Source organism: Dipodomys spectabilis, unplaced genomic scaffold, assembly GCF_019054845.1.
Source record: "Dipodomys spectabilis isolate Male_0828 unplaced genomic scaffold, ASM1905484v1 ptg000051l, whole genome shotgun sequence".
NCBI lineage: Eukaryota > Metazoa > Chordata > Mammalia > Rodentia > Heteromyidae > Dipodomys > Dipodomys spectabilis.
This window is the reverse complement of record NW_024870728.1, coordinates 15,783,152-15,807,557: the sequence shown is the minus strand read 5'-3', so window position 1 is coordinate 15,807,557 and position 24,406 is coordinate 15,783,152. Positions and strand designations below refer to the sequence as shown.

The following is a 24,406-nucleotide window of genomic DNA, read 5'->3' as shown; positions in this document are numbered from 1 at the left end:
ATGCTTTGTCAAATAGAGCTTCCAGCTCTCAAGCAGAATTATAGGTTTGCATTTTCTTGGACTGTCATGACTCATTATTTTTGACATATTTTAAGAGAAATCTATCTCCTTTATCTTTACCCACCCCCAAATAATTCTAATATCAGAGAATACTGGAGTTCTGATATCAGATTTTTCTGAAAAGAACACATGAATATACTGCCTGCCATTTTACTATTACTAGAATTTGCATATCTAACTTAAAATGTAAATACAATCTCATAGTTTATGAAGTTTCCTAACGTCACCTTCATCATATTTAATTTTATCTTCTGTGTATGTTAGCCTAAGAAAAATGTGGTTTGTCATTGTTTCTGAAAATAAACCAATGAGTGGCATTTATACATCTGAGGATGTCCTATATACCATCTTAGTGATACTGGCAGGAAGCCAATATCAGACAAACATTTTAACTACACAAATATTTTACAACATATTTCCTCATCTATTATTCCCTAAAGTAACAGTTTCTCAAGAGTTTTAGTTTGAGTTAGTTACTCTTATTATGTAAATAAGACCCCAGTAACAAGACTTTCACACCAAGCAGGAATAACAGGTGAGGCCTATAAGAGTTAATTTCAGCCAATTATCAAAGTATATACTCTATGCATGACAATGCTTTCATTATTACCTAATGAAACTTCAATAAATTCTTTCATATTACCATCTTTGTGCCAATTGCCTAAATGCAAATAGTTTGGCACTTCAAAAGAATTATGTTTTCAAGAATATAAATGGTGATTATAGCATATGGAAATAATGAACTCATTATTTACATTACACAAAGTTACATGACACAAATGCTAAATTGCCTGGCTGTGCAAAAATTCATAGATCTTTCCTGCCCACTAGGCGCTTACCTCCTGCGTAAAACAGAGATGTGGACAGTAATACAAATAAAATTGTCTTTAAAAACTGGTTTGAGTAGATGAAGCTCTCTTGTATTATTTGTTCTAAATCATTCTCTAATTCACCATAGAACATTTAAGATATTTTTATTTCCATGTTGACTGAAATGAGTAGTTCATGTTGAGATTAGTGTCTTTCTTCATTTATGGGTATAAAAAGTAGGAAAGCATTTATACTAGCTCCATCTCAATTAAAACATCCAATGATTGGTGTTATGCCTTTTTTCAGAATTTACTTTTTTATAGTAATCTCTTGAGTTTGGGCACAGATAGTTTTAACACATATATTACCACTGGACAAGTCCAGTTTAAAGAAGAGGATGAAAATCCAAATGTTCTGGAACTGCTTGTCAGTAGCTACTTATAACCACCCTTTGAAGCTTAGCAAAACTTCTAGTTAGGAAAAGCCAGACCTTTTAAAATCTAAAGGTAAATTCAAGTTCAAGGTTCCTCTGTGAAATAACTCCACAAATAAAAATTTTAATGCATATTTTGTGAGGGCCAACTATGAAAAATTCACAGTAAATATAAACCATTGCATGAATTTAGTCTACTTGAGGATATAGTATCCTCTAAATTGAACCCAAGCAAACAAGGGCTTAAATGAATCTATATTTCTCTTTCTACATATGTCAAATTATTTTTAAATATTTATTTTCAGCCTACCCCTCTTGTATTCCCATGGAAGGAGCTGAGTATATATAATATTAGGAGTACATCCAGAAGTCTTTGAGGAGGGGGATGGCTCTTCATATTCATGAAGCTTGCATACTTCTATTGGTCATCCCTGGATTGGTCACCTCTGCTGCCATCAGTCATGAAGACTATCCTGCTGATGAAGGTGACCAGACCTCCAGTAATGACAATCTGATCTTTGATGACTATCGAGGGAAAGGGTGTGTGGATGACAGCGGCTTTGTATACAAGTTGGGAGAACGTTTTTTCCCAGGGCATTCCAACTGTCCATGTGTCTGTGCTCTAGATGGACCTGTTTGTGACCAGCCAGAATGCCCTAAAATTCACCCAAAGTGTACTAAAGTGGAACACAATGGATGCTGTCCAGAATGCAAAGAAGTGAAGAACTTTTGTGAATATCATGGAAAAAATTACAAAATCTTGGAGGAATTTAAGGTATGACTTACCTCTGTACTTACTGAATTCTAACTTTTTGTATCAATTCTTAGTAGATTGGTACATTTATTAGTGCATTAGATATGCACATATGTATGTATATATGCTATATATACATATATATAGTCTTTGTCACATGATTAATGTCTTTATTAAGTCATTTATTATAAACTAATGTTTTCTGAGGGAAGGATTGTTTGTAGGTGTCTGTTTTAAATCAGTTTTCAAGTTTCATTAGTTTTTTTGAGACCTATTGTTCTGTATTTGGGACCAGTTATCTATGGTCATGAAAAATTAGTATTTGTTTATCATGTGGAAATAAAAGGGCCACAAAGTCACACTTCTGACCAGTGATCTTCATAATAAGAAAATGCATCGGGCCTACTTGTCGTAAAGCAGACTGTTTGCAAAGCTTCGTGGACAACTTAACTTTTTAATAATGTGTAAAAAATAACTTTTTAATACCTACCTGGTATTTACTGGCTTTTATGCCATTTTCTTGTTTCTAAATAACTTGTAGTTCATATTTTCTTCTTTCTAGATTCTCTTTACTCCACTAATGACTTTTAATTAAATTGTCAAATATGAATCCTAAGGGCATGAATTAATACATGAGGACATCCTCTGCAATTGGGCCACATGAGGAATTCCAGGCCAGTCTGGGATACTTAAGAAGACCCTGTCTCACATAAAGAAACAAACGTAGTCCTCTTTTTGTTTTGTGGGTTTTTTCAACTGTATTTGTTTCTTTTCTTTTTGGTACTGGGGATAGAACCCAGGGTGTTACACCTACTAGGCAAGTACTTTGCTACAGAGCTACATCCCTGCACACATATTCCTCTTTACATGTAACATTTTTTTCCTTGAGATGAATGATGTATCTATGTCCTGACACAAATGGGTCTCATGTCATCTGCCCAACTTCTGTGAAAAGATGCCCAGAATAATTAAATGAAAGAAAATAAGGCTGTTTGAAGAAAGAATATTCAGTTCTTAGCATCACGTCAACTTCTTTCTCCACAAGAGACAGAGAATACCACAAGTCAATGGATGAAAACAAGACTTAACTGATTATCAAAGATTACTGTCAGAATATTATGTTCATTCAGCTCTTAGGTCATGAGTTCTAGTGAGTTCTAATTTACCTAGGAGTACCTAAATATTTTAACAAGATTCCCATCAATATAAAGGACATTTTATTCATAATTATTGCATCAACTTTCTAAGACATGTTATTCTAGAATTTTTTCTTATACATATTGAGAAATATGAGTCTAGAAGGCATAATGAAATTATTTGTTATTGACAACAATAGTAAAGAGAATCCCATTATATATATTATATATATTATATACATATTATATATATATATATACTTATGTATGTCAGTCGTGGGGCTTGAACTCAGGGCCTGGGTGCTGTCCCTCAGCTCTTCAGCTCAAGGCTAGTACTCTGCCACTTGAGCCACAGCACCACTTCAGGCTTTTTCTGTTTATGTGGTGCTGAAGAATAGAACCCAGGGCCTCATACACGCAAGGCAAACACTCTACCACTGAGCCACCTTCCGAGCCCCCATTATATATTAATTAATGACTCTCCAAAATATTTAATATACATTGACATTAGATATTTTTCCTTTCAAGTTACTGAAAATACAAGTACTCAGAACATGGTTTGTAGAAGCATGTCTAGAAGTCATATGACTCCTTTCTACTACACTTGTGTATGCACACATGCATTTTTATAATAGATGCATATATATGCATTTATATACAGTGGAATATAATAGGGTTATTGTAGGAGCAACATCTAGTCTAAGCAAAGAAAGACTATCAGATAAAGTGTGTAAGATTTGTAGCTTGGAAATTAAGATACGATAAAGAAGGAAAAATATTGTCTGATAATAAAGATTTAAGTAAACCCACCACTAAACATGCTACAGTTTGTTAAGAATATTTATTAAACCTATTTCAGTATAAAGGCAGTGACACAGCTATTGTATCAAATAGCACAAACATGTAGACAAAAAGTTGATCATTCTTGAATCCCTTTTACATCCCTAATATAATCTACTTCCTTTAGCATACATATATATGTATACAAATAGGATATGTATATATATATATATATATATATATATATATCCTTATACATATTCATTGATCTATCTCTCTATATATTTAAAATACCACTTTTTCAATAGCCGTAAAATGCTTTAGCGATAGTCTAGGATAAAATTGTAAAAGTCAGAAACTAAGACCAAAAAGGTTTAATTAACTTGTTCAAAACCATCAAATTCCTCCCTTTCTACCTCCCTACCTTTCAGAATATCTTGACTTTTAAGTCAGATATACCTAGATTCAAACATCAGATTTGTCCATAGGATTTTAAATTTTGTGTCGTAAATTTTGCAATCGTAATGGTTAAGAAATAACCCCGGTAATAATTGGCTCCCTTGGGAAGACAGGTTGGAAATATTTAATGAAATATAATTTATATGAAGTTTCCAGGTTTGTAAATTCTAACGCTTGGGACTCTCTCTATACTCTATATTCTATACACAAATATAAATATATATACACACAGATATACATATATTTAGTTGTTATTGTTAGTTATGGAGTTGAACTCAGTGCCTAGGTGCTGCTCCTGAATTCTTTCACTCAAGATAGCACTCTACCACTTTGAGCCACAACTCCACTTTTGGTTTTCTGGTGATTAATTAGGGATAAGAATCTTGTTAACTCTCTTGCTTGGACCGGCTTTGAACCACAAATCTTCAGATCTCAGCCTTCTGAGTATCTAGAGCTATAGGTATGAGCCACCAATGCTGGCACTTTGTCTATATTTTATATTGAGAGCTCAATTTTAAAAAGCTTGAAACTTTAATATCTTTTAAAACATTTTACTTGTCCCTATTTTCTATATAACTCTAAATAAATATTAGCCACAATCTGTCTTCTTGGTTCCCCTCCAACCCAAATTGAAATGAACATGTAAGTAATTTTAAAAGAGAAATAGAACTTCCATACAACAATCATAATACATTATTAAGGAGGTTTAGAAATGAGATTTTCTTTGTTTATAATATATTCATCCAGTAAGCATTTGTTAGACCATTTAGTATATGAGATACTGTAGATGCACTGACACTGGAAAGCATGATATTCAGAAGTCAAAGTTCCTGCTTACAAGGAAGATATAATTAATGGGGAGAGGGAAAAAGCAGTCAAAAGCTTAGCTTTATCCCCCTGAAATTCCAATATAATTTTCATGGGACTTGGCCATGCTAAGCTTTGATCTTCAACATGGCTAAAGTTCAGCCTATTCTCCAAGAAGAAATAGAGATTGGTCTGGGGAGATTAAAATTCCAAAAAGGAAATCTCTAGAGCAAGGAATCTAGAGGCTGGATCTGATTAAAATGCCTACCTAATAAGAGTGAGGTAAATTTGTAAATTTTGGTGCCCAGTGGATGGGAAAGGTAAGATTTCTGGACGAGAATATTTAATATTTGGTTCAATATTTTTATTCTGGAAAATTATAGGAATGAAACAGTGGTTGAAAGATGTCATACTTAGTAGGATTTTTAGACAAGACTATTGTGTATCCAAGCACAAATTAAACAGAGTATTGGATATTGATGGTGGAGGAACAGAAGATACTGCTGTAGAAATATAGATAGCCACCTATTTCTTCTACCAGAGTGGACCCTTCGTGGGTAGGAGCAAGTTTTTAATTGGTTTTACTGGTTTGGTTTGCCAATTATGCTATTCCATCCCACCCAGTATCATAGGCCTCACCTAACGGGATGATGAAATTTGCATTTCCAACCTGCTACTCTCTCTACCCCTTCCTAGCCAAAGCTGGTACTGCATGCTGTCTTCAGCCCAGTGTGCGATCACCACCCAGTGTTTAAGTTGTGACATTCCACTCCACATAGTTGCAAAACCTATGTCACACTTCAACTTTTTCTCATCAACAAATCCAAATGTAAATTGAACCACATGTTTCCTGATGGGAACATGATGGGGGAGGGGGGGGGGGGTTGTAGTGGTTGTGAAGACTTTGAAAACAGATTCCTCTCTACTCTTTCAGAGAACTAAATTCTCCAGTGTTCTAGTAATTTTGTATTAAGATAAAGGTCAATGTACAGCAGGTTCTCTTATTGAGTTTTTTATATGCATTCCCAGGAAAATATGACATGGGAACCTACATTTTAGGAAATTAAAGGTATAAATAATTATAATAGCATTTCCTACAAAAAGAAGTAGATTATAAATGTAGGTTCTATCTACTTTGGCTCCATATTTCTTCCAAAGAAAAAATAATTTCTTATTTTGCTCAGTTTTTTTTATAATTCTGACTTTGCTAGATTTAGCATTTTTAGATATTTCTTTATACTTTAAAAGTTGTGCTGATTTAGTTTTAGGTCATTCGCTGAAGGTTATAATATACATAGCTGAAAGAGCTCTCATTTCAGATTTTGCACAGTTTTATTTTGAAGTGAGTTTCTCCAGTCAATACCCAGTGCCCTTAATTCAGGATTTGGGTTAGTCCAAAATCTGTCCTTCCCTACTGACACTGACCTTGTTGTTTTTTCCCACTAATGGCTAAAGACAATTGATAAGGTCATGTATTTTTACATTTGAAAGGGCCAGTGTAAATAATTTCTCATATTCCACATGTGTTTAGTGTTGCTTTGAAAAAACTAAACATGATTTCACACTGTGATAAAATGCTTCCTACATTTTTAATTTAACACTTAAGTCTTGAGGAACAAATCAAAGACAAAAAATATTGAACACTCAGAATGTTTTGCCATATTATGACATCCATAAAAGATGTTGGTGCCACTTGAAGTTTGGAATGGACTTGCTCTTTAATGGGTATGATCGCAAGGAGCCAAAATCTCCAACCCCTGTCCTTAATCTGTACTCTCATTATTAATTTCCAATATTATAACATTCAATTATAAAAAATTTTTGTGTAGAAAGAACTTTTGAGTCTTATGTTTGAGAAATTTAGTTAACGTCTGATTGTTTTTCAATCTGGGAAAAGAAGAAAAAATGGAGAGGAATATATTTGAGGATCTGAGAACCTGCTCATGAAGGAACAAGAGAATGTGGAGGCTAGAGGAAAATCTCAATGAGAGGTCGAATGGCAAGCAGCTTGCAAACGCAATTCATATAGCCTTACCAGCTCCTATGAAAGGTACAGGAACTGCATGAGATCTACACAAGGCAGAGATTGAGATTTATACTTATTTAAATAACAGAGAAAGAGGTAGATCCTGAGTATGTGGGTGTGTTTTATTCTAAACAAATTTATCCCAGAAATTTGCATATTCTCAATCAAAGGGTAGAGTGTCACCAGTCAATTCAAAGCTACAATCTAAGGAAAGTCTTAGAAAGCATCATAATTTTATGTAACAAAAGTAATTGAGTATTTTGTAGAAAGGCTGAGGATGGTTTTCACTGAAGATGATGAAAATTGCCTTAGAGTTAAGGAATATCTTTGTGCATGTAGTGACAAAATGACAAAAGTCAAGGCTGCTGCTGACCTGCAGTTCAGCCTCAACATACAGAACTTTCAGAGATTGGAAATTCATTTTATTAAAAACAACTCAAGTTCATTACACTCTTTCTTAGTAAAGTATGCTCACTTGGGCATATTTTTTTTAACTTTGCAAAAGTACACCAAGACTAGGAAAGAGATCATACTTTAGAAATAATTATCTTTTCAAAAATAATTCCACTTATAATTGAGAACAGTCCTTTTCATATTTAATACTTCCTACAACACGTGAGTAGAATTATATGAACATAAGCCTTCCAAAGTCATCTCCCAAAAGGTGATATAGCCCCTTTGTAGTTGGAATGTATCTTTTGCATTACCTTTTATGAGAATTGATATTTAGCTAGCCATTTAGTCCGTAGGGTAAGTTTTTCATACTCACTCCCCAATATTTATTGCTGCCCTTCTCATTGGAAGATGCTACTATTCATGGTGATACTTGTATGATAAGTATGACTACAGAGATTTGTGACTGGGCTCCCATGCCCTGTGCACCTGGGCAGGCTGGTTTGATTTGCAGCCACTCCGAGATTTGTGGAGCTTGTCACTGGTAGTGACTACCACAGACTCGAGGTCAGCCCTCAGCAGTTTACAGCCATTGTTGCTAGTTTCTTCCTGAGACTCCCCTTGTGCACCAGGTGAAATTGAGAAGAGTGTGACATGGTAATTTCCCTTCCACATATGCACCCCAACTGTACAAAGTTGGATTGTTTATTTGTTAAAAGTACATATATATATATGTTAAAAATTGTCTGTTTAGACTCACCAAAATACAGCAATATTAGCAAGTATCTTTCTCTGTTTCCTCTTAGTTCACAAGTCAGATCAACATGCTTAATGCAAACATTATAGATAAACATAGTTTACATAAATCTTGAATTCAGCTGCTCCACATATGCATTTGATGTGGGGGAGGCACACACATGTGTGTGTGCTAAAAGCAACAAGAGTGCAAAAGTGTTCTTCTGGTCAGAAATCTTTACTATAAAATCAGATGAATTGCTGATTCTAAACCTTCTTAACAAACAATCCTGTCTATGTTTTTTGTTTTGTTTTATTTTTATACGGTTTATTTTTATGCAAGCACTGTATCTTATGGAAGATAGCACAAGAAAAGTCTTATCAGTAGATTTTTTACTTGTACTTTATCCAGCCATCAAGAAAGAATTACAACAAAGAGCTAAGAAGGGGTTTAAAGTGATCAGTGGCACTTGATGCTTTAAACAATAGCTACTTTTAATTGGGGCCTCACTTATTTTAGAATCTGTACTTTTGGACTGTCTCAACTTTACTGATTAACATCAGTAATTTTAGTCTAACAAACCTCCATTGTTGATTTTCTTGCCTCTGGTCTGCTGTATTGCTCACCACAATGAAGTTATCTTTGTAAGGTTTTAATTACATCATGGGAAGAATGAATAAAATACTTAAGTGAAAAGGAAAAACATCTCCTTTAAAAGTTCTTTGATGACATTATTCTAATTTGGTATAAGAGTGCACAGTTTATAGCTATTAATTTTTCTCCATATATGCCATGTAACCATGAACAAAACTCAGTATACTTTTAATATTATCATCTAGAGATTGAAATAATGTCATCAAGTATATCTTATAAAGAATAGCAACAATGAGGCGAACAAGGTGTTATGTCAAAAAATGAACTTTACAACTTTCGGGGGGAAGAGAAAATGGGGAAATGGGGAATGGGAAGGCAGGATGGGAAGGGGAAACAAAGGAGGAGGCAACAATGCTTGATAAGAAATGTACTCATTACCTTGCTCAAGTAATTGTAACCCCTCTGTACAGTATTTTTACAATAAAAAAACTTATTAATAAAAAACTTCTTATAAAAAAGAATAGCAATACCAGAAATTTGAAGATCATAATAAAACTTATCAACAGTACAGTTACAACTACTGAAAAATATTTTTTAAGTCAGGCACTAGAGGTTCATCCTCTAATCCTAGCTACTCCTGAATTCAGTTCAAAGCCAGCCCAGGCAGAAAAGTCCTTATCTCCAGTAAACCAGCTGGAAGTAGTACCTGTGACTCAAGGGGTAAAGTACTTGTCCTGAGTAAAAAAGCTGAGGGACAGTGCCCAGACTCTGAATTCTAGCCCCAGTAAAGGCACGAAAATAAATAAATGAACATTACTTGTTTGAATTGTGATTTATTTAGGTTTTAATATTATTAAAAAAAACAATAAATTGCTTCTTCTCACTAAAATTGTTATTTTGGGGCTTGGGATTGTCTATCTAGTGTTTTTTTAGTTTGTTCCACTTACATACATGCCTTATCTCTTAGAAACTCAAAGCACATATATGATATATACATATATGTTAATATAAGCATACATGTACATATCTATGTAGGCTAAGTCCTTCCTACTTTTAAGAGCTGACCACAGAAATGTAGCTCTGTAAAAAATCTCTTGGGTTTATTTCTGACCACTCCTTATTTTTTGACATAATAAAAATAGACTAACAGAAACTTGGCGATAGCACCATAATGATACAGCTCATTATTTGCAAAAGCAATATTTATATATTACATTTTTTAGGTCTTTTGTTGCATTTTACAGTCTTCGGATTTAATAAGAAAATTCGAGCTGATTTGTATCTTCTTTTCCAATAAATATGTTGGATGTAAAGATTTATTTCAGGCCATTGTCTACAGAAATGTGATATCAGAACCTATCACCGTGGCAACCAAGTTACAAGTAGATAAGAACAATAAGATATTGGCATATCTAAAAATCAATCTTTGATTCAGATTGAATACAACTTGTGTAACAAGAATAAGTTTGTAAAAGCTTTGATAAAAAATGAATCCGTTGTCTAAAAAGAAAGATGCTGTAATTTAAGCCAACAATCTAGGCCTAAGTAGAATAAAAATATAACATTAGATTCTACTTATTTATTTTTCAAGAACTATGCTAGGAAGTAACAAAAAAAATCCTAAATTAATTGTCTTTGGTCATGTATTTTGGCTTTTTAGGAACTGTGTCCAGAATGAAGGGCATCTAGTAATGGAGTGAGCAGAATCTTTAGCTACATAGATAATGTTTCAACTAAAAATGTTTCAAAAAACTCCTATTTCTTGACCTCTTGCACTTTCATTCTGGTTTAAATCACTTCCATTTCAGAAGTGATGATGATGTTGATTAGTTGAATATGTGAATTGTACTGTAAGGTTTCTCCGCTGTTTTATAAGGAACAATGTCACATTGAGAGAGTATTAATAAGAACTTCCCTTGCTTTTTATGCTTACATTGAGAACTGATGCATACGTAAACATTTTGGAAATGTATTTAGTATATACAAACAGTATATAGCAGAATAAGTCCAGTGCTAGGCAGGAGCTCAACAGTTGTAAAAAACTGGGTTGTAAAGTAGGCATTTCTCCTACCAGCCAAGTCCTAAACATGTGTCACTTTATGCCTCACTGCACCCATCTCCAAAATGATATGATAGGCAAAGCTACTTGGAATCTAATGAGAGAATTACCAGAAATGTTAGTTATTTTAATCTAGGACTTTAGGTGTTTATATAACAGTAGAACACATTTTCTCAGACTTCAATTAACATCTTAACGTTCAAGCAAGTTTGTTGAAACAGAATTTAAGTAATATCTTGCTAATCATTCCAGCTAGTCTAATTCTGTTGACTCTTATGGACCATCGGTGAAAAATGCATTTATTTCCACTCATCTTTTATTGAATAAATCTTTTTGAAAATTCCAAAATTGCATTCATGTCATTAGTTATACAATTTATTAACCTATATTCATTAAGAGAGTTTCATTGAAATTTGACATCTTAGAATAATGATAATAATCACAATACCAGTTGTATATAACCAATAGTTGAAGACAAGAATTGACACACTACAGTCCACATGTCAACTCAGGTTGTAATCTGCTTTGTTAATAAAATCGTATTGGAAAGGATCAATGCACATTAATATTCTCTCTGGTGACTTTTAGGGTGTTCTAAAATCTATATGACCCACAAAATATATTATTGTCTAGTACTTTATAGAAAAATTCTACCCTTAAGTTATTCTGCTCTTTCTACTACCTCCAGATTGTGCTACATCAAATCTTTTTAACCTATATTGCTAAAGATCCTAAATTCTAGAGGGTCATTGCTAGACAGAAATCCTGTTTTGCTTGTGAGTTGTTTCAGGGTTCTCTTTCCAAGCATGTAAATTTGAAAAAGAAATATATGTTTCTTCATTTCAATGAGTTCTATACATTTTACAACAGACATTCTAAGTCATGTTTGTTTGCAGACTTTACTCCAAAAAAATAGCTTTCTTCTTTACATTGATAATAATTTAACAACTTTACACTAACTGAACATCTTAAATAGATTTTAAACTGTGTATTTTTTATGTCCTAGTTGCTCTTATGTGATTGGTAAAAATGTTTTAAAGATACGTTTAATTTAATGTGGTATAATAGACATATTTAGTGTTAAATTAATTTATAAGTGAAATTTTCTTCTTTAAGTGCCCAATTCATTTTGCACTATTAAACATTAACTTTCACAATTCATAGTTAGATTTAGTAAATGATGGCCTCTTCCATGTGTAGCAGTGGAAGGTTTTGTTGGTTGAACTAAAACAGAAGACATTGAGCTGACCTTCTTAGTCTAACACACAGAACACGAATGGCCCTGATAACACGTGGATTGTGATGTTTATTCTAGAAACTCCTGTGGAGGAAAAAGTAATTTACTTTTGAAGCGCTTGAGGAAATTAACCTAGAAGTCTGGGATCTTAATACATTCAATGTATTTTGCCAAATGTTAAAAAAAAAAGGCTTAGCTAGGCCCGGGTGGCTCTCGCCTGTAATCCTAACACCCCAGGAGGCTGAGATCTGAGGATCACGGTTCAAAGCCAGCAGGGTCAGGAAAGTCTGTGAGACTCTTACCTCCAATAAACCAGCAGAAAACAGGAAGTGGCACTGTGGCTCAAGTGGTAGAGTGCTTGCCTTCAGCTGAAGAGCTCAGGGATGGTGCCCAGGCCCAGAGTTCAAGGCCCACAACCGAATGAAAAAGAAAAGAAAAGGCCTAATCAGAAAAACATGAAGGTCAATCCAAGGGCACAAAGCACAGGACATAGAGTGTGAGATAAGAGTGGGAAGGGAGCATGGGGCCAACCAGCAGCATGAATGCCAGTCCAGGAGCTTGAGTCAAAGCCTGGAGTCCAGGCAATTAAGACAAATACTAGTGCACAATTTGTATTTGTCAATTATTAAATACTAAGATTTTTTAATCCCTACTTTCCAAATGAGAAGACAGATCATCAGAGTAATTTATACTTTTGTTCATGTCATGAAGAGTGTCAAGTTTGACAAATCAAGGCATAGCCAGTTCTAACTCCAGGGATGCCTGGACACGTTCTCATCTTCAGTGAGTTCACTGCAGACAGGAGGCAAGTATTTGATTTCCACGTAAGCAGAAATGCATTGTCTATGTTGGTTAATAGGTGTTCAATTATATCTATTTCATCTTTAGTCCCATATCTCTTTTTTTGCAGAAATGTGACATTTTGATAACTGATAACTTATTTTCCTGTCTCACATTTTATAGATTTTGGTTCATTAATTTAAATCACATTGCCAAAAATTAAAATAAAATATATCTAAGGCTCATTCTCATCCATTTAAAACAAACACACAGATAAACTATGTTCTGAATGCAGTCAGGAGTAACTGGGTTCAATTTTGCAAACTTTAGGGTTATTTTTTTAGAATCCCACAACAGTAAAATATATGCTTCAAGAGAAATACAACAATTATTAATTATTTTTTCTCATGAATGAATAATGTACAAAAATTTTAAGGAGTATATATAAGTTGTGAATGATTTCTGCAGCCTTACAAGTGCAAAGGCTTCTACTACAGTCACTGTAGAAACTTCTGGTGGTTACTGAATGAAGTCATTTCATTTATAGGGAGAGGAATTCTACAGCACTCTGTATCCCCATTTATTTTGATTGCCTACTCATTTTATTGCTCTCTGCTAAATATGACAGGGAAAAATTTAAATTGTTCATTCTAACTTTAATTCTCCCCAACATTAAAAATAAAATTCTGCTAAAATAGCAAACCTTTGACTGCTGAGATTTAGAAAGCTTCATTAAGGAGAAAAGGGACAATCACAGAGAAGTTTCTCTTTGTTAATGAGACTCTGGAACATTTACATGGAAACTGAAAGATACTAAAATCAAGACACCAAAAACTGTGAGCTATAGTTACTCCATGAAACATAAAGAACCTGATTAAAGATTCAAGTTTCATCCCTATAAACAAGAATCTAATTCTAAAAATATTGTGGGAGGTTATTTTCTGTCAAACTACAATTTGAGTGCAAACATTTTGGAGATGTAGTTAGCTTTCAACACTCTTCACTAATACAAATATTTCAAAGTAATTCATAATAGCAATAATTATACCGTAATTTAGTGAAATAATTTGTGAGAAATAAACTCCCTAGAGAATGATACAGCCCTCCAAAATGGACAAAGGGTAGAGTAAGAAGTACTGATTATTTTGAAAGCCATAATGATGATAATCATAAAACAAAAGCACATAGATTACAAACTCATTCACACATTGTATCATTCACTTTTAGTCTTGGAACAACTGATAAAGTTGTGGCATTATTGTTCTATTGACATCTTAAATTACAATTGAGTAAATCAAGTAGTTTTTCTCAAGATAAGAGTGAGAACTTAACTTGCAAATGTGCTTATACTGAATCATCATGCAACCAAAATCCACCAGGAGTTAGCAGTTTCTATATATAGTTTAAAAGTTTGTCACTGATTTGTTTGCAGCTTGCTCCAAAATTACACACTAGAGAGGTTCCTTTAGAAATCACTGTCATTGCTTTAATTAAAATATACTTTTGTGGGCCTACAAGACACCTCAATCTACGTTTGTAGAATGAAACAAGTTATGAACTGAGCATTGGAGAGTGAATTATAAAATTCAGTAGGAAATTACTGTTCATTCTTAAAGTTGGAAATGTGAGAGTTTAATATTATAAAGTTGACAATATCAGTTTTTAATTATTCCTTCTTAGCATATCAAAGTGCAGTGTTACACCAAAAGAGATAAAATTTTAACTTTTAGAAAAGTTTTTCTTACTGAAATACTGAGTGTCAAAGAGTGCTTAAGAAATAACCTGATTGCCACTCATAATTGGATTGATCTGGTTTTCCTGCACTGGTAAGTTCCACCTCCTGGAACCTGACAGGCTCTGAATTCAGGGTCATCCCTGCAATGCTGTCAGGCTGAATTACTGCCCTCCCACTGGCACTACTTCCTCAGAATGCTTCTGACAGGGCTGGTTTGTTTCTCACATGGCTCTTTCCACCTGTAGAACTCTCGTGTCACCAAATGTATTCTTTCCTAACTGCACTTGACTTGTTAATGCTAGTGTAGATAACTGGCTATTTAAATGTAGAGGACCAGTCTCTCCTTCTTAGTACAACCAGGAGTGTTTTCAACTTGTACAGTGGCTCACTGCTTTGATGTTGCATAAAAATAAGGTCCATGGAGAATTCTTAGAATGGAAGCACATGGGTTCTGCTGCAAATGTTCATTTCCATTGTGAAGGAATATTCATGTACCAAAGCCAGCTTTCAATCATCCTGTCAGTGAGAGAGTAAGAACTGTTGCATTCCTAGACTATATCACAAGTGCAGGTGTCATATTTTATCTGGCCTTCCTCTACACTTTGGAGAAATCTAAGCCTCAATGAAGTATAGTTTTTTTCTTAAATACACACAATATTTCCTTAGTAATTATATTCTGCCTACTTAAAATGTTATTGTATATATCTTAGTATATATTGTACATAGATACAGTTACAAAAGTATAATTATGTATATAAGCTTATATTCTTACCTATTTGGGATGCTATTAAAATTTCAGAAATTTTATTTCATGCATTTTATTATGTCCATGAAAACATTCAGGAAAAAAGATTGATTTTATACTTCTTCAGTCTATCAGAATAAGCAGGATTCTTACATCAAAGAAAACCATGCCCTTGGAAAACATGACAAATACATTTAACTTTGGGAAAACTATTTTTAGGAGAAACAAACTATTAATACAATATTACTATTCTGTTGCAAGCTTAATGATGAATTGCAAGAATGAGTGAAGTTTTGGTGCTGGATAATTAATAATTTTATCACTGGTACTCAACTGTTTCCCAATCTTCTATTTAAATTTAGCTCAGATTAAATGGAAAGGAAAATAGAAAGATCAACTCCAATAACTTAGCCCTCCATTATGAGAGTATCAGCAGTTATTCTCATAAAAAATCTGTTTAAAAATGAAAACATATTCATAGATATATTAATTTGCAGGTTAGTATTTGTTGAAAGCATGAAAGATATATGGTTCCTCTTGGTATAGTTTGTATACTTTACGATGCATATACTACATATCCTACAAATACTCTGAAAAGACATAATTTTTCAAATGTATATAGTTCTGAATTATTACTTATCTAGTTTATTATATAAATACATGGGGAAAGCTGAATGCACTCTTTGCAAACATTTCTCTAAAATGTTTATGTTTTAACAAAACAGAAATGTTCTTTGACACACCTTAAAGAATATTCCAGAATATATTTTCAAAATCCCACTTCCTCCAGAATAAGCCAGAACAACTAGTATTTAATTCACAATATATATAATACCACAATGTACATATGTTGACCGAAGTGAGGGGATTATTAAAAGATATCTATGTATCAGGTTTTCCTATTTGCCTTATCTATATTAATATTTTTAAAGAAGTCCCAGCTCTATGTCCATAAGTTGATAAAACTCAAAACCTCAGTGTTCCAAATATGCTCCAATCAATAGAACAGCTCACTGAAAAAGGTCATGCCAATCTCGTTAGACCAAGCAGAATTGTAATCAGTGATGCTATGGGTCAGTTTTCAGATGGCTGTGAATTTTGGTTAAAACCCATTGGATCTGTTGATTATTTGATCATGTCTACTGCATACAAATTTGTGGCTACAGAAGTGGCCAGAGATATTAAATACTCTTGCACTTTGTATTTTAGTGTATGTCTTATAATAAAATGAACAGTGAGATTTCTGACAGGCATCAGCAACTTTGAAGTAGAATCTCCCATATTTCTCATACAGTTTGGAAGTAATGAGATTTGTTCCAGAAAGTGATAAAACATATATGCCATAAATTATCTCTAAAAGAAGAGTGCTTCATAAAGCAGTATTTTTTTTTCGTTTGTCTAGATCAGATTTTAAATAATTGGTTAAAAAGGTTTTTCTTTCTGAACATGCAAACTGCGCTGTATTTTCTTTGCTAATTTTTAACATTTACAAAAGAAATGGATCTAGCCAGGTGCTAGATCCTAACTACTCAGGAAGCTGAGATTTGAGAATCACTGTTCAAAGCCAGCCCAGGCAGGAAAGTCCATGAGACTTGTATCTCCAATTAACCACCAGAAAACTGGAAGTAGTGCTGTGGCTCAAATGGTAGAGCACTCGCCTTGAGCTGAAGAGCTCAGGGACAGCACTCAGGCCCAGAGTTCAAGCCCACAACCAACAAAAAGAAAAAAAAAAGAAAAGAAAAAGATCACTTCAGAATACAGTAAGCCTAATGTCAATGGATCAGAAGGAAGCCATTGATGTTATTTCTATGCTAAAACTTGACCGTTCAAATATATTCCATGCATTTCAGTGTCCATTCCTTCAGCATTCAACAATATTCACAGAGAGTTTTCTACCAATCAAGTTTTGTTTCTGAGAATATTCAGGTTGTGTTTTGTTAGGCTTTGTACTGTATCCCATCCTGTAGGAAAATAGACATGTTTAAAATCAGGGTTTTTTTTTTTCCTGAAAAAAATGTTGATACTATACTAAAATCTCTGTGCTTAATGAGCAACCATTAAACTTGACACGTGTTATAAAATGAGACTAGATTTTTCTCAGCCCCTTTGACAATTCCTCTGTATATACTCATGTTCTAAATTTAGTTAACGCAGTATTTTTCTAGTTCAATAAAAGTCTGCAATCATCTATTGCTAGATAAGCCACTCAATGGAGTATTTGAAAACTGACTTACCTGTGATCTGCATGACGAATACCATGAATTTAAAATTTCCCTTAGAGAGTGAGTTTATATTCATTGCCATAATATTGGATCCCAAATCCTTATTTCATGACTCACAGTCAAAAATCTTTTCCCCAAAAGTGCACTTTATTATGTTTAAATAAAATACAAACATCTCATTGACTCAAAATCCTTTTTTGTGCATTACGAACACAGATGAAGCTGCCTTTGGTACAGCTTAACAAATAAGGAAGCACAGATTGTTGCAACAGTAAGTGATAGGCTAGTTTAGCTATTGAATAATTATGCAATATACGTCATATAGGTCATAGGATGCGTTTTGAGAATTTGGCACTGAACAAAATATTATAAGTAGCTTAGAATTCACGAAGATAGCAGAGAAGAACAAATGAAAAATGTAAACAATAAATAAAGTGATTTCATGGTGGTTTTGGAATGAGTGTATGGTGGACAGAGATGATGGAGAGACAGGATTATCTAAGCAGGCATGGGAGATATTTCTGGAAAAAGAACAAAGCTACAGCCAAGAAAAGACATGTGTTGCCCTCTTGTCTTTTCTCTGCCTTTTCCCCTTCTTTCCATCCTTCTTCCTTCCTTTTTCCTTCCTTTCTTGCTTGGAGTGATTTATAATGACAAGTTTAACCTTCATAACTTTTTGTCTAAGACAGCTACTATTTTTGGTATGTTTCTAGCATAAGTATACTAAGTCAAAAATCCTCTCATTTATCTAAGTATTGTAAAAAATATATCTTTTTTTTAATTGTAAAGATACTGTACAGAGGTGTTTAGTTACATGAGTAAGGTAATGAGTACATTTCCTAACGAGCACTGTAAAATTTTATTGCAACCACCTCCAGAATCACCTTCCATTTGAGAAAACATACTAAATACCATTTTCAAATAAAATCTTATGCTGCCCATTTATATTTTTCAAAAAGCCATTATGCCCACAAAAAGCAAAATATGCCCACAAATATTTTTTCTTCCCTATTTTGTGTGCTTCATACTAGTTCTATGATATTGCTTATTGTTTTAACTATCACTTACTCATTAAGAAACTAAGACAAAGAAAGGCTGTATCACCAAGAGTAACAGCTAATGAATGAAACATCTGATGTTGAAACCACATTAACCAATATGTAACTGGAAATGGTCATTTGTCTCTACTGGTCACCATGAGGGAACAGTGACCCAAACAAAGCCACGTAAATGAAGTGGTGTGGGGTTTTTTTGTGTTTTTTTTTAAGTTTTCCTAATTTAGAACCCTGACTATGTAAGAACATTGTTATTACAACTCTCAGCACCTTTAAACAGTAAAATCTGAGTACTAGTATGCTTGTTGTCACTTTAGGGTTTGAATCTGTGTGACAAATCTTTTTTTTTTAAATAAGGTTTTTATTGTGCAAATACTGTACAGAGGGGTGACCATTACATGAGCAAGGTAATGAGTACATTTCTCATCAAGCATTATTGCCTCCTCCTTTGTTTTTCTCCTACCATCCCTTCCCTCCCATCTCCACAACTACACAACTCTTACAATGATCAATTCCTTCAGAATGTTCTCAGAGCACCATCAATGGCCATCCCATAATAATGATGCTTCTAGATATTGCCATGTGGACCAAAGTTCCAGTTTCTTCATATATATATATATATATATATATATATATATATATATGATGATGAGGAAATCTCAGTGCTTTTAGAATACAAAACCAATGTGGATTTTTCATTAACTTGTGGCAAAATTTCTATTCAACCACAATCATGTCTTCTCCCACAGTGATGAACAATGACAAAAAAAAAAACAAAAACAAAACAGATTTGTCCTTTTTTTTCTGGGATTATTATTCCAGTAACCTAATTTTCTAGCTCCCAAGTTACTTTTCCAATTAAAACATAATGAACTGGTCATGGTTTTTTTGTTTGCAGGATTCTCAAAATTATAATGACTTCTGTGACTTCCGTTTAAAAGTCTTTGGAAATTAATCATTTTTAGTCAGATACATGTGGTCAGGTCTCCATTCTAATGCCACAAAAGGAACTTAAGACCCCCTAAAAACAATATTTAAAACTTCTTTTTTACTCTATGGCAACTGGGATAGTAGTCAGTATGTATCAGACTTGGAAAAAATTATATTAAGTGAAGTAAGCCAGGCCCAAAGAAACATAGGTCCCATGGTCTCTCTTCTTTGCAATAACTAGTATAAGTCTGAGACAAGCAGAAACGGTCAGATAAGTTGATGTTAGGGGAATGAACCCCAAAATAAGTATTCAAATGTTTTTTTCTTTCTTGCCATTGTTTTTAATGTATAAGGTACCATGAGATTTTTTTTTTTGTTGCTTTGTATGTCCTTCCCCCATGGTATAATCCCTGTTTTCACTGTATTTGATGTTGGTATAATTTGGAGAGCGGAAGGAAAAAAAACGAATTGTTTAAATAGGGATACAGGTGGACCCCTTGCAACAATGAAATGTACAAGACGCTATGTCAAAAAACAAACTTTAAAATTTGGGGGGGTGGAATGTAGTTTTTGAGGTGTGAGGGAAGGGATGGTAGGGGAAAAACAAAGGAGGAGGCAACAATGCTTGATAAGAAATGTACTCATTACCTTGCTCATGTGATTGTATCCCCTCTGTACAGTATTTTCATAATAAAAAACGTATTAAAAAAGAATTATAGCACAATCCGTGCTTAAATGAAATTGCATATTACATACTTCAAAACACTGAGCCTTCATAATAATAGATTTATCATATTGTTCCATTTCCATAACATACATAGTACTCAAACCATCTAATAAATGCCTTAGCAAAAAAAAACCCTCATAATATCAGCTTTATATTCTACTTATTGATTTCAATTTTTACATACAATTTATATAAAATATGTGTGCTGAGGGTAGCTTTGTTTTCCAAAGATTGCTTAGAAATCAAGTGTTCTTTGAGATTTCTTAAGGAAAATATTTTGCTTGTAAAAAATTTTAGGATATGGTTAGTCATCTGACATCATATCTCTAAGTGACAAGGGCAGTAGATAGGACATAATTTCATAAGCTTTTCTAAATAAAAGCTAATACAAATTGTTCCTCCCAACTACTTTCCCCAGTATTTTCTGTTCCTCTGAGAGCTTTGTTTAATCTTTAGTTTTATGGGAAGTCTCTAAGTTTAATCTCTAATTTACACATTCAAGAACCCAATAAAGGAAAATTTGTAACCAACTCAAGGTGTAAAGCTTTATCAAAAGTACGTAACTATTGGGAGATTTATACTGTAAAGTGGAAAGGATTTTTAAAGGAACTCAATGCCAAAGTAGCACATAGCTTGCTCCTAGTAAGATTATGTTACTTAAGCAGTATCTTTTCAAAAAGGAAAGTAGGGAAGATGGAGAATGTCAAATTGGTGTAAGAGCTGGGAAGATCATGAAAGCCGAGATGCCTGGCAAGCTTGTATAGTCATAAAGAGATTTAGTGTGGGGTTGATGGGATTAGATTGTTTAGAACCTGAGCAGATGGGCAGCTGTAGGCTTGAGGTGTGAAAAAATGAACTGCAATAAAGAATGATTGCTTGTAAAAAAAATAAACTTAATAAAAACACAATAGGAAATAGCAGATCAATAATAAAAATATCTGGCTAAAAAGGAAAAACTTATTAATAAGTCCATGTTCATGGCATGATTAGAAGCTACTAATAGCATGTTAGGGGTTTATTTTATTCCTCTAAGTTATGTGTTTCATGATTTTAAACCCCTTCTAAAACTCAGACATACTTTTATCATTATAGTTTGTCATCTTAGCTCTTTCTCAGAGAACTTCTCAAGATTCCAAGGCTGAACTGTGTCAACATATCTACTGATTTGATCTTTTGTAAACTTTTCCTACTCCTGCGAGTATTACCACCAGTCACCAAAGCTTAATGGTGCCACCGCCTTGTAAAACACAAGCCATATGGCAATCTAACTTTGGCCTCCCACAATATTCTAACTCACATATACAGAAGAAAGTAAAAAACCTAAAATTTCTTGATAATTTTTATGCATTAAACATCTAAGTATAGTGAAATTCACCTTCTTAGCAAGAAACACTCATCCTCAATTAATTACCCCATTATTAACAGTCACTCCTGTCAACCTGCTCTGTGTGGAGACTTGTACAATACATTGGAAATTTAAATACTCCTTGAGGATTTGTTGAATGGTGCTTCATGCTATGGAATGGAAGAGGGTCATTACTAGAGTTGCTTAATTTAAACCCTATCTCTGGTCTTTAATGTACCTAAAACTTGTGCAAGGTATTGACCTTGCCAACCTATTTATCTATGAGATATAGATAAAAACAAATCTATAGGATTTGGGTAAGAAATAATCCAATATAGGCAAATATTTAGCACTTAGTAACTAAAATTTACTTAAATTAGAATGGTACTCTTCATCAGCCTGTGTTAGTAATCTAGTTCAGCAAATCTTTCTCAAAGACCTCTGATACTTTGGTGCAAGCATGTAACATTGAAAATTCAGCATCGCTTTAGGAGTTGATATACCTTAATTCAACCTACTGGAGTTGTGTCCTCCCAACTCTTGAGCCCTTTCTTCAGCAAGAAGGCAAGCAGGAAGAGCAAGCCAATCCCAGCTGCGGAAGAGGAAGTGTACAAGGAATTATATGAGCAGCTCTATTTTTCTCTCACATTGGCAATAGGTACCGTGTGAAATCTTTGCTACACTGAGGTGAGGAAGGCTATGTGAAAAGACCTCTTTGCACCCACTAAGGAAAGGAGACACCTCCCGACCAGTTTGCGTGGGAATCTTGCACATGAACTATGGGGTTTGCAAAACCATCTCACTCACTTGCCTTATTCAAAATTTTCTCCATCAAATATCAAATAGTACGCCTTGTAGAATCAAGACTTTCATTGTGAAGTTATGGAGATTAGGAGGGAAAAACCTCAGAAGAATTCCAGCCCATGGGATAGTGGCAGATATTTCTCTAAAGTGCTTAAATACAACTTGCCACAGGATAAAGAGCCTAACTGCACTTTGAATAAACTTATTGATCACATGAATAAATAACAATTCTTTATCATCAAGTCTACAGCTTCATTCTCTTATTAAGACGAAAGTTGCAGACTAATTAAAGCCAACTATCCTTCAAGCACAGAGCAAAGATGAAATGAATTTTGAAAATTCTTTATTGAAAGGTTTTTACTCCAGAAATAGTGTGAGACAGGGAGCTTCGACCAAACCCAAATTGCCAGATTCAGGCAGATTAAAGAGCTGCCAGGGATTATGGACAGTAGCCATGGAAACAATGAAACAAGGCTTCATGAATCCAATTTTCAGGTGAACTATGGCATTGACTTGAAGGCAGAACTTTCTAGAGACAAATTTGTTGATTTAAGAAGTATATGTCTTATATGTACTCATTTTAGAATTCTGAAACTTAGTTTGATGCAGAGTAGAGGTATGAATTATAGAGTGAAAAACATCACAGGCGGACCACTGCTCTACTAGTCAAGGTATAGGCAGTTTCTAGAAAGAAAAGGAAAGGAAAATCCCAACCAATTCTTGATTGGTAAGTATACTATAATGACAAATCTTCTTTGCTGCTTTCTTGTCTTTTTTTCCTCTTAATCACTTTTCAGTTCCAGTTTTAGTGTCTTTGACTCTTACTTAAATAGTGGCTTTTTAGGTCAATTGATTTTAGTTCACTCATAAAAGCAAGCAGGCAAGATGAAAGGTATTCACTAAATCTTTTAAGAAGCAGTACCTGGATGTTGGGATGCCAAATGCAATCTGCTCTGAAATTCATGTAAAAAAGTTCCATTTAGATTCTAGGTTACCTTGAAAACGCATTCATATAAAGGATAAGGATGTGCACTTAGCATTTTCTTGTTGCTGAGTAATCTCTCTCTTGGGAAGAAAAAAGAATGACAAATGGCAAAAACTATTTTATACGGCCCAGCATTCATCTTCTTTATAGAAGTTTGAACCATCAGTGCATCTCGAAACCAAACCATCCAATGACATGTTAGTAGTACAAACATTTCTCTATAAAGTAGGGACAGTGAAGTAAGAAAACTTAAACGTGAGTACGTTAGTAATTTTTTCCAGAAACTGAGCTGTGCATTGCAAGCTTCCTTGGCTTGATTGAATATCTAGATTGCTTTCCATTGGGAGAGAATGATCATATAATGGTAAATGGACTTAAGTCAGTAAAACCAATATAAATACTAATGTTTTGTCTTCTGACAGCATATGAATGTGCAAACATTAAGTTATAGGAGAAAAGGGGCTAATTTTAGATTTGTTCCTAGCCCTCTCCATGTGAATGGTGTCGCTGTGAGCCCAGCAATGAAGTTCACTGTGTTGTAGCAGACTGCGCAGTTCCTGAGTGTGTCAACCCAGTCTATGAACCAGAACAATGTTGTCCTGTCTGCAAAAATGGTAAGACCACACTGCATTAGCTTTCAAAGAGAGGTTAGTGCAAAATATAAAATACTTCACTACTGCACACCATGCAGTGTAAGAGCCTTCTAAGATCTGCCTGTGGCTTTTCAATGAGAACAGAACTGATTTATTATTTTTTATCTGAAGCCTTAAAGTGAAAATAAACCAACCATGGGT

General features: G+C 34.0%; 1 protein-coding gene across 2 annotated transcripts in view; it reads left to right on the top strand.

Annotated features, from left to right (window-relative positions):
- The window catches only part of Vwc2l (von Willebrand factor C domain containing 2 like), a 156,105-nt gene that overhangs the window by 1,236 nt on the left and 130,463 nt on the right, over nucleotides 1-24,406 (top strand). The window contains exons 3-5 of one of the 2 annotated variants that reach the window (XM_042679311.1): nucleotides 1,609-1,788; nucleotides 1,930-2,078; nucleotides 24,097-24,226. In XM_042679311.1, coding sequence (XP_042535245.1) covers nucleotides 1,689-1,788; nucleotides 1,930-2,078; nucleotides 24,097-24,226 — 379 coding nt within the window. In that variant the 5' untranslated portion in view covers nucleotides 1,609-1,688. Of the gene's footprint in view, nucleotides 1-1,608; nucleotides 2,079-24,096; nucleotides 24,227-24,406 lie in introns of those variants that run through there. The other variant, XM_042679310.1, reaches the window with a different exon arrangement.